Source organism: Tiliqua scincoides, chromosome 5 (assembly GCF_035046505.1).
Source record: "Tiliqua scincoides isolate rTilSci1 chromosome 5, rTilSci1.hap2, whole genome shotgun sequence".
Taxonomy (NCBI): domain Eukaryota; kingdom Metazoa; phylum Chordata; class Lepidosauria; order Squamata; family Scincidae; genus Tiliqua; species Tiliqua scincoides.
This window is the reverse complement of record NC_089825.1, coordinates 51,394,746-51,406,019: the sequence shown is the minus strand read 5'-3', so window position 1 is coordinate 51,406,019 and position 11,274 is coordinate 51,394,746. Positions and strand designations below refer to the sequence as shown.

Genomic DNA, 11,274 nt, shown 5'->3' with positions numbered 1-11,274 from the left:
TGACCGAGGCTGGACCGAGCGGCAGGCGGGCGCCCCGAGTGGCGAGGGGGGGGGCTGCGCAGGCACTGGCGCCTTTCGTCTTCTGCGCCCTGGGCGCCAGTGCTTCAAGGGAGGCTAGAGAGAAAGAGAGCGTGTGTGTGTATACGCGTGTACGTGTGTGTGCGCGTGCGTGTACACACACACACAAGCCATTAGTTATTTGATTTTCTTTAAACCATTTTGTGAGCTTTTTGTTGAAAAGCAGTCTGTCAATACTGTGACTGTATCAAGGCCGTGTACAGTCTAGTACCCACCACACCAGGGTCAGGATGTCACTGGGGTGAGTGAAGTGCTGGAGGGGATCTGACAGCCTAGGGGCCCAGCCGTGCGTTAATAATACAGCCCTGGCTCTATATGGCTTACTTTCAGGAGAGTGTGTACACTATAGGCAGGGTGACCTGCTACAAAGTGGGAAAGAGCACCTAAACCTTTAACGGTTTCTGCCCAATGTTGCATGTATGCAGCAGGGACCATACGTGTACACCTGTGAGCTGGGCAAACATGGGTTAACCTTGGCATAGGAGAGGGACTTATGGCAGGTGCTGCTCAACTTGGGAGGGTTTAAAAAGCTGCACCTGCCAGAATGCCCTCTTCTGTGCAATGGTTAAAGGTATAGGCACTCTGTATATGGAAACCCATATGATTGAGACATATAAAATTTGGAAACCCTTCCATGTAGAGCTGCACCTGACAAAATTCCCTCTTCTATACAATGCTTAAAAGTGGAGTCACTGTGGTGTCCCCTTGACAACCCTAAGTATAGGATTGTGCCTTTACAGCCTGTTTCTATGCATGTTGACAGTCCAACCCTAACTGCAGGCAGGTCTTGGCATACTGATATGATAGTTCTCCTATTCTTTGAACATGGAGAAACATTCCAAACTTTATTTCCACCTGTGGTGTTATGATTCCTTCTTCCACTTCAAGTTTCATTGTGCTGCATATATATCTTCTGAGTAAATGTGCTCCAGGTGAGGACATGGAAGTTTTTCATCACCCCACAAATCAACCTACTCAGTATTCAGAACAATAAGTTTGATGTCAAAGCCTTTTGCTTGCCATGCGCAGAAGCTGGTGGAAACTCCAAAATGACAATAAGAGAGTAAATCACATTTGGCATTGTTACTGCTATGTTTGTACAAACAGCTTGCTCAAGAAATACTTATTATTGCAATTATGTATGCTTTTCATATATAGATTTAAATAAATTTAAAATAATATAATACAGTGCCTCTTTTGCCCCATTACAAATCATGTAAGCATTCTGACCCTGTTCATGCACACACATCAAATCTTCTATCCAGAATAATTCTTATTGCCAGTAAAGAAATTTTATCCTCCTCTATATAGCGCAGTATGTTGAAATAAATAAGCATGTCTGTCACTTGGGTCAGTGCAATTCAGTCAGTGGGTCAGTGATTATTTATGATGCATAAGCTCAGTATTCATATTCTGATATTAAATTATACCTCCATTTTTAACCTTGTCAGTTGTTGCATGCACTATGTCTTAGCTGCCAGGCTCACGTTCCAGATTTTGCAGCCTGTGGGTACCAGACTTTGAAAGGCCAAACTGTTCTGTATATTCGAGACATTGTGGCTAGCAGCTGGCCATTACTGTTTGAATTGACTGCATTTTTGTCCTTTATTTTTGTTTTTCAGGTAAGTCACGTGACATGGTGTCATCTACTTCTGGGTAAGAATCTATTAACTCCTGGCTGCAAATGCCACTGACTTTGTTGCCAAATTTTCAGTCTAGTAATATATTAACTATTTACTCAGAAGTAAGTAAGCTTGGAGGTATAGGAAACTCACCCTACAACAAAGCAAGAAGTTTGTCAGAAGTTACTGCTTAGCCCCTCTTCACCTCAGCATGATGTCCTTTCAGTGGTTGTTGCTGAGGTCTCTTCTTTACATATTTTTGAGTGTGAGACCTTTGGGGACAGAGAACCGTTTACTGATTACATAGTAAACAACGTTGTGAACTACTCCTATTGAAAAACTGTATATAAATATTTATCATCGAGTGTGTGTTTAAATACAGGATAACTTATACCCATAATCGTTGTATACTTATTTACTAAATTTATATCTTGCTCTTCATGTAGGTCAGCCAAAGTGATAACAAATAATGCAAGAGTAAACATAATTACGAGCAGTCAATAAGAACAGCTGGGATGTAAATATTTTAAATAAACATAATGTTCAACTTAATGGAGTTAAATGCTTTCAACAGACATCTAAAAACTGGCAAGGGAACCAATTCGATATTCTCCTGAGATACTCCACAAATGAGGAACCACAATGGAGAAAGCCTTTTGTTTTGTTTAGGGCCACTGAATTTCTGAAGGTGATGGGTCACTCTCCAGGTGACCTTTATGAATGGACAGGTTCATATATGAGAATATTGTCTAATATAATAATGGTATGTAATGTTTATTAGTAAAAATATTTAAATACCGCTTTTCAACAGAACAAGTTCACAAAGCAGTATATCAAGAAAAATCTGCCAACTAAATGATTCTGTTACCCCAAAGGGCTCACAATCTAAAAAGATAAAGCAACACCAGCAAACAGCCACTAGGGGGAAAAACTGCAGAGATGAAGAGAGAGTTACAATGTTAATGTACATATTAAAAATGTACTTAATGTTAATAATGTTACAGATGATAGTTTCAGTGCACTCATGTAGCTATTGTTTTTATTTAGTGCCGAAGGGGATGCCATCAAGGTTTATGTGAGGGTACGACCTCTTCCAGAGGGATCTATGGTTGCTGATGGGGATCGTGGCTTGTGTTTATCTGTTCTTTCTTCAAACACTATCCATCTGCATTCAAAGCCTGAACCTAAGATCTTCACCTTTGACCATGTGGCAGATGTGGACACAACCCAGGTAACTGGCAACTCTAGTAACAGGAAAATTTGATTTATTTTAATTGTTTGCTGTTTTGTTGATATTCTCGTGAAACATATTCAGTTGAATTTGCACAGTTGAATTTGTTTGCTATCTTGTTTTAAGTATCCTTTTTATTATGGTAGATTTTGATTGAATTATCTTGGGATGCGACTGTAATGTATTGTTAGTTTGCCATTTCAGTGACTTAAACAATTTTTAGGAGTAAAGGAATGATGACTGTTTTCTTGTCCCTGCCTTTATGGCATATTAATGCACTCAGTTCTGTATCTTTGTATGTTCTTAGTGAATTCATTGTGTTAACAAGTTTGTAGTCATGAATACTGGTGGGCCATTGTTTTGTCAGGGCAGCTGAAGCCAGCTGATGTTCCTCTCAGTGTTCCCTAATGGTCATTAATGCTTCCTTAATAGGAAACACCATCAAAGATGACTCATTCTTTCTCTCACTCCTCCCCAGCCAAGGATGTTTGTGTGGTCAATGTAAAAAGACTGCAATTTTTCTGGTATCTTCTGAATGAAATGGAGAAGCTGAGAGATAGCAAATCAAGGGTTGACCTACCTTGGATAATAGGGATGCTTTCTGGGGAGCTTATATAATCTGATATGTTTCTGGAGTGTTTTGTTAGTTATCTCCATTCAGTTCTCCGATCTGCTCCTGGATGTACTCCCCACTTCAGAGTGGCAACAATACTGATTCTTAAAAAGTATTGACAGAATAAAATCTTGAAAAACGGCTTCCATAAAGATGTGATTTAACTTCCCATTATGATGGCTGAGTAGTACTTAACAATCCCACCTATACTTCCCTACGCTGATGCAGTGACACCAGCACAAGCTACGCTGAATCCCATGGGTGAGTTCAGCAGGTGGAAAGTCTCCTCAGGGAAAGGGTGTGTTTATCCCCCTTACTCTGGAGTAAGCCCCAGCCTGTGCAATGGGTCAACTTGGACCTGCATTAGCTATATACCTGGTGCAAGTCCACATTGATCCTTGACTGGACTGGTTACCTGATCAGGCCTGGGAAGGGGAATAGGATATGGCACATGCTGGTGCCACCGATTCCACCCCCTGCTAGACCTAGGAGGGGTTGTGCTGGCCTTTGGAATCCCGGTCTTGCCCATAGAAGTGGGTACTTTTGATCCTGGACCAGAATCACCTCAAAGTAGTGTTTACTGACTGCCTAAGCGTGCTTTATTGAATATGAATCTTAGCAAAGAAACAGCAAAATAGGAATTTAATAGGAACAGTACTCCTGTACCCATCCATTCCCCCAACCCCATTCACTCACTCATACATGCCTTCCAGCCAGTACTTTGGTATGCAGTCGCAAAGATAACCTCAGGAGAGAGAATGATGTACGGTCTCTGTCTCTTGCTTCTTAAAGCCTACTCCTCCTGACTGTATCCTGGTGGACTTGACATCTTGTTCATTGGCTCATTTGATCCAGTCCTAGTCTCTGCCTTTTGTCCTCTTTGGAGGGGCTTGTCTGGACTGGTCCAAAGTAGACCTCTTCCACATCATCACAGAAAGTTACTTTCTAGCCCATTTCCTAACATTGTGTCAGAAACATTTGTTGCATTTACAAGTTATTACCTGGTCTCTCAAAACTTGCCAGTTTCATCTTATTTTTCTCTCCCCCTGTGTTGATTTTTACTGCTTTCAGTTAGGATTCAGTTAGTGAGAAGAACGCAGCCAGCTGGAAGCATCAATACAAATATGCACCCACACATAACTTTCAGATAGGTTTTTGCTAACTGAAAATAGGTCAAAGTTAACAAAAACAAGGAAGCAACCTGGGCATTGCCTGTCTCACAGGATATTGGATCTGTCTCACAGACTATTTCCCTCAGGAAACTGAAAATTGCATTTTTTTTGCCTCTCCAGGCCATTCTGAAGGAATGTAGGAACACGCACTGCCTCTGCGGGTTTCGGAAAGCCCTCCAGACGGGACCTTCAGATGGAGGAAGGGGCGGAAAATTGCAGATTTGATTATCTATGATTTTTGCTCTCAGCGAGGGGTTCGAGAATGGATTCCTTGTGGAATCCAAGGTCCCACCTGTATATTGTCACTAATGTTACCTTGGTCCTGAATCAAAAGCAGGAAAATGGATCTAAAAGCTTTGCATCATTAGGGATGCCTGGACCAACCAACTGAAGGAACAGTTGTAAACAGGTTGAAAATATTGCTGGTTTGCTAGACTTACCTTGAAGTCAACACTAGGTATTAATGTCCTCCTGCACCACCCTTTTCTGACTCCCCCAGTAGGTGTTTAATAGACTGAATAAATCTAGATTGTAGAACCGCTATGACTTCAGTGTTTTCGCAATATTTTTTCACTCAAAGTTAAAAATATTTTTCAAGTGTCCAAAATAGCTAGATATCACAGAGATAAGAAAAAAATAGTTTCTCTTCATAAGCTTGCAGTCTACAAATGGAAGGAAGTTTAAAGAGGTTGACAGCTGAAGGTAGCAGGACAGCATCAGTTAGGAAAAGCAAGTTTATAGGACTCTTGTGTTGTCTGTATTAAGATGTATAATGCATTAACAGCTTCTGTTTTAGTAATAGCTAGATTAATTAGGCACTTTCTTATAATGGCTCCAACCTATTATTTGCAAATGACTCCTTGGACTCATTATTGGTGATCTCATTATTTCTTGCATAATAACAGTTCCTTAATGTCAGTGGAATTGCCCATATTTTATGAAAAGTGTTTCTGAATGTCAGGGTATGTATTTTGTTTAATGAATAGAACGGAACATATGATATTCTGTGAAGTCAAGCTAGTTTTATCAATATAAAATATTTACACTTCTTGAAAAAACATTTTTCTTCCCCAGGAATCGGTGTTCTCGAGCGTGGCCAAAAACATAGTAGAATCATGCATGAATGGCTACAATGGAACCATTTTTGCCTAGTAAGCATTCAATGTCTTTGTTTTCATGCAAATTTGAAGCTTGATTTGAATGATTGCATAAGCTAATATGTTGGAGGAGTACCTCTCGATTGTGTGTAGACTACAGAATTGTCCCTAATTTTAACAAAAGAGCAATTATATTCCCAAATAACTAAAGGGTCACATTGCCAAGATTTTTCATGTTCACTCTTCTCTTGTGTGTTCATTCTTGTTTTTGTTTTTAGTGGACAGACAGGATCAGGGAAAACATTTACTATGATGGGTAAGTACATATATGTGTGTGTGTACTTGCATGCATTGCTTGTCAGTTAACTGTAATTTCAGTCCTTTTTCAAAGATTCAGACAGTATGAGACTTTTTTTTCCTCTAGGGCTGTGTTCTGTATTTATGAGTATAACATGTATCCAACTTTTTTTGGTTTCGGGGACTAAACTTATAAATAGAGTTCCTGAATTTTGTCAAGCACATATTTTAACTGTCTTGCCCAGAGAGCCACATTGCTCTTGATTGCCACATTGATTGCCAGAGAGCCACATTGCTCTTTACACTCTCACACAACACCAGAACCAGGGGACATCCACTAAAATTGAGTGTTGGGAGAGTTAGAACAGACAAGAGAAAATATTACTTTACTCAGTGTGTGGTTGGTCTGTGGAACTCCTTGCCACAGGATGTGGTGACGGCATCTGGCCTGGACGCCTTTAAAAGGGGATTGGACAAGTTTCTAGAGGAAAAATCCATTACGGGGTACAAGCTATGAGGTGTATGCGCAACTTCCTGATTTTAGAAATGGGCTATGTCAGAAGGCCAGATGCAAGGGAGGGCACCAGGATGAGATCTCTTGTTATCTGGTGTGCTCCCTGGGGCATTTGGTGGGCTGCTGTGAGATACAGGAAGCTGGACTAGATGGGCCTATGGCCTGATCCAGTGGGGCTGTTCTTATGTTCTTATTGTGGTTTGACTGGCAAAGACAGCCATAAACTGGCCAAGGTGAGAAATGTAAGGAGATGAACTCAGGGCTTATACAGCATTGATTGGAAGGGATTGAGGTCATGCTTCAGAATCTTGCTGGGGTCTTGAATCTCTGCCTATCAAAAGAAGTCTCCTTCCCACTTCAAAAACACTGTGTAGTACTAAAAAAGCAAATCATTTACTGTGTGCTGAGTAACTTTCTGAGAGTGTCATAATTTTTATTCAAACAATTTTCTTCTTTTAGGACCTCCTGACTCTGATAACTTCACTCATAATTTGAGAGGAGTGATTCCACGGAGCTTTGAATATCTGTTTTTTCTAATTGAACGTGAAAAAGAAAAGGTAGAACCTTCTAACCTTCTTTCATTATTGAGGGTCATGGAGGAAGTTCTTTATTGTTGGAATAGGTTCATTTTAATTGGTAAAAATCATGCTGACTGTTGTATACCAATCATTAAAATAGAGAAGACCTAGCCTAGAATGTATTTATTACAGATTCCACTATCTGATGGAGGCAAGCACCATGCCATTTGGCTGTGGTAGATAGCAGTTGCTTTCTGGCAAACAAGAAAAATGGCAAAATAAATCTATACCCTGGTCCTCTTTCTGTTGCTTTGCTGTCCTATTTAATAGCTGATACCAGCTGCATAAACGTTTCCATGTTTTTCTTTTTGAACTTGGAATGTAGCACAGTTGCATATTGGCTGCTCCTGTTTCTCTTTCTTCTGAGGGAAGTGAATTAGCCATTAGTATTGAACTACTATAATGCTGCCCTGCACACGATCTCTCTTTGAGGGCCCTGTAAAGCAGATGGGAGACAGCTGTTTGCATAGTCAACATGGAACTGTACTGTGTTTCTGTGTTACAATATAATTTATAAACATAAGTGCTGGCTCTTAGTGTAGTTACTTCTAGCTTGAAACGAAAGAATCTGGAGGGTAGCACAATGGAAGGAGTAGCCGGTCTCAAACAAGACAAAAGAGTCATAGCAAGGAGCAGAGCAGGGGATGGTTGAATTGTAATTTGCAGGGCAGGGCTTGAGTAACAGTGAGGCTACAGGTGTGGCCCCTTATGCGTAGGGCTTTCATTCTGGAACCCCCGTGGATATCTGAAACCGTGGATACAGTCAAATGCCCGTTCCGGGGAGCTGCTCTCCTCGCCTTCAGAGGGGTTGCTTACAGGGATATGTGGGGGGGGGGAACAGAACCTTGTCTGCGGATAAATTAATCTGTGGATATGGGATCTGCGGAAATGGGACCCCCTTGTACAATGATTTTGTCTTCTGAGTAAAAATGTTTCCTTGCATGTAGGACAATAACTTTGTAATCTTAGAGATAAGACATTATTAAACAGTGTTTTCTGTAATAGAAATGTTAATGTTCCTTATAGGCTGGTGCTGGAAAGAGTTTTCTCTGCAAGTGTTCGTTCATTGAAATCTACAATGAACAGATATTTGATCTGCTGGATTCTGCTTCAGCTGGACTTCTCCTCAGAGAGCACATCACAAAAGGAGTATTTGTTGTTGGTGCAGTGGAACAAGTGTTGACCTCAGCTGCTGAAGCTTATCAAGTATGCTCTAGTTTGATAGGTAGAGGTAGACCTCCTGCTTATGTTGTAATTCTCATAAATGTTAGTCTTACGTGTGACCTCAAGGAAGTCCTTAGGCATTTATACTCAAGGAGCTTATTTTATACCTCTTGCCCTTTAGCTTCTAGCTTCTGAGGGTTTGCAATAGCCAGAACCCAAAAGGCAAAATGCAGTATACTGTGCATGTGTGGACCCTATTAAATCTCTTCTGTAAGATAAGTTATGACTAATTTAAGTTCCGTTAATTTCAGTGGGACTTGGGAATCCTGACTTCCTTAGGATACTGTCCAGAAATTGTCAGGCTTATATAAATTTGTTAATATGTTAAAATCAGCATGTAAACATGGTCCTTACTTGAAGATGGAGTTAGTTGAGTGTCTTCTGAAATATGTTGCACGGTGCTACTCATGTCTCCTTTTTAGGTGTTAAAAACAGGCTGGAGAAATCGTCGTGTAGCATCTACTTCAATGAACAGAGAGTCTTCAAGATCACATGCTGTTTTCACTATCACAGTTGAATCAATGGAAAAGAGCAATGAGGTGGTGAACATCCGATCCTCTCAGCTCAATTTGGTGGATTTGGCTGGGTCTGAAAGACAAAAAGATACTCATGCTGAAGGAGTTAGGTTAAAGGTCAGTGGTGCAAACTGTAATTTGTGTTTTGTTAAAAACAAAGACCTATTCTAATCAGAACTGCTCACTTTTTTTAACATTCTAGGAGGCAGGTAATATAAACCGATCGTTAAGTTGCCTAGGTCAAGTGATCACTGCACTTGTTGATGTGGGTAATGGAAAACAGAGGCATATCTGCTACCGGGACTCTAGACTCACATTTCTGCTACGGGTAATGTGTACTATTAATTTTTTTCACACAACTGTTTTAAAAAGAGATGTTTTTTTTTAATAATTCAAGTCTTAAAAGTGTGTTCTCCAGGAAGAATTCTGACAACTTTACACATCTATTTAATCCATTAGGTCTATATAAATGACAAAAATTTCTAAGCACTGGCTTAGGTACCAATGCTATCCAAAATTCCAGCACCAATACAGCCATGTCAGCTGGGTATATGCTGCAGCTTGCAGTGCAGGGACAGTCACGGAGCCCTCCTCAAGGTGACAGAACATTTATTTCATTAAGTTGGGGCTGCATTGCAGCTGGAAAGTTGGATAGGATTGGGCTCTTCACTTTAAACAAGGAAATGCAAAATTGACTAACTTGCTAAATGCCCATCCATTGTGTTAGTTATCTCCCTCTGCTGCAACATTTTCTTTTGTATAAATACAGTACACGTTATTAGATACAGCATTCAGTGTTCACAAAGGTTACAGGATAAAGGTTTTTTTCAACTGAGTATACCTTATTTTTATTTTCCAGTTATTCACATGGCGACTTCTGCTTTGAAAAGACATTTCTTTTTACTGCCTCCATTGCACTGTGTAGAGAAGTATATGCTACTTAACAACTCAGGTTTATAGGTGTCTCGGCATTTAAAGAGATCTAACCTCTTAATCATGGACTTGATTTCTGCTGCTGCATGTCTGTGACTCTGAAGCGTTATAGTCAATTACTTCAGCATAGGTTCTGAAGCAGTAGTACTGTCATGCTTTGAAACATCCCATCACTGTCTTTTCACTCTGTTCTGTCCCCTCCTCATCAGAATGTTCAGTCCTTAACACACTTTTAAAGAATGTTACTTTTCTAGGTTTGTATTTGTTTCTCTCAAAAATGAAGATTGCAGAATAAGGAAGTTATTATAGAGGGTTATTTTCTCAAAATAGTTTTCATGTCTTCAAACAGGATTCACTTGGAGGTAACGCCAAAACTTGCATCATAGCAAATGTTCATCCAGGATCCAGGTGTTTTGGTGAAACCTTGTCCACTCTTAACTTTGCTCAGAGGGCAAAGCTGATTAAAAACAAGGTGTGTTGGAAGTTGTGTCCCTTCGAGCTGAGGCAGAAAGATATTGACAACTCAAACTCTCTTTTCTGTTGTGAAAGATTTATTATTAAATAATTTATACCCTCCCTTTCTCTTTCCAATGACCAAGTTGGTTTACAAAGTGTCCATAAAAAAACACTTAAAAAATACATATTAAAAAATAGTTAGGGATCTGCAGAATCAATTTAGCAACTATAACCAGGAGTAAAACAGTAAATGGCATCAGCAGAAAATCTAAAAGAGCAGCAAGTAATATTCAGTGCATTCGGGAACAGGAGGTTCAACTCTAAAAAAAAATCAATGAAAAGCTAAATGAAATAATGTGCTTAGCCCTCACTGAAAAATTCTTTGGGAAGGGATAGTCCTTCCACCCCCCAGAAGGGAATTCCATAACTGTGGCACCACTAGAGAAGGCTTGTGCTGCTGACCCCACTCCCCTCACCTGGGTTAGAAGTGGTACTTATAGGAGGGCTCCCTCAGATGACCTAAAAGGGGGTGGGTCAGAATATATTGGATGAGGCAGTCCTTCAGATAACCTGGTCCCAAACTGTGAAGGAGTGTGAAGGACTTCAAAGGTCAGTACCAGCACCTTGAATTGGGCCCAGAGACAAATTGGCATCCAATGTAGCCGCTGGAGCAAACTGTGCTCTACAAATACAATAACTTCCCTGGATAGTAGCGAGAGAGCTGAGTGTCATCAGCATACTGGTCACACCCAACTCTAAATCCCAAGATGATCTCCTCCAGTGTCTTCAAGTAGATGTTGAAAGCATGGGGGACAGAATAGCACACTGTGCACCCTGCACCTGCTGCAGCCCTACATTGTTCACAGTAAGTCTGAAGCACCTAGCCCCTCCCCGCAAGAACTTACTGAGGGAGTAAAGCTTCCTTGAAGTTTGAGAAATGCTGG

At 40.5% G+C, this 11,274-nt stretch overlaps 1 protein-coding gene across 1 annotated transcript in view; it reads left to right on the top strand.

Moving 5' to 3' along the window:
• The first annotated feature begins 1,706 nt into the window (after positions 1 to 1,706).
• The window catches only part of KIF15 (kinesin family member 15), a 46,670-nt gene continuing 37,102 nt past the window's right edge, over positions 1,707 to 11,274 (top strand). The window contains exons 1-9 of the mRNA XM_066627714.1: positions 1,707 to 1,734; positions 2,748 to 2,931; positions 5,791 to 5,867; positions 6,092 to 6,129; positions 7,084 to 7,181; positions 8,229 to 8,408; positions 8,849 to 9,058; positions 9,144 to 9,269; positions 10,224 to 10,346. Coding sequence (XP_066483811.1) covers positions 1,715 to 1,734; positions 2,748 to 2,931; positions 5,791 to 5,867; positions 6,092 to 6,129; positions 7,084 to 7,181; positions 8,229 to 8,408; positions 8,849 to 9,058; positions 9,144 to 9,269; positions 10,224 to 10,346 — 1,056 coding nt within the window. The 5' untranslated portion in view covers positions 1,707 to 1,714. The remainder of the gene's footprint in view (positions 1,735 to 2,747; positions 2,932 to 5,790; positions 5,868 to 6,091; positions 6,130 to 7,083; positions 7,182 to 8,228; positions 8,409 to 8,848; positions 9,059 to 9,143; positions 9,270 to 10,223; positions 10,347 to 11,274) is intronic.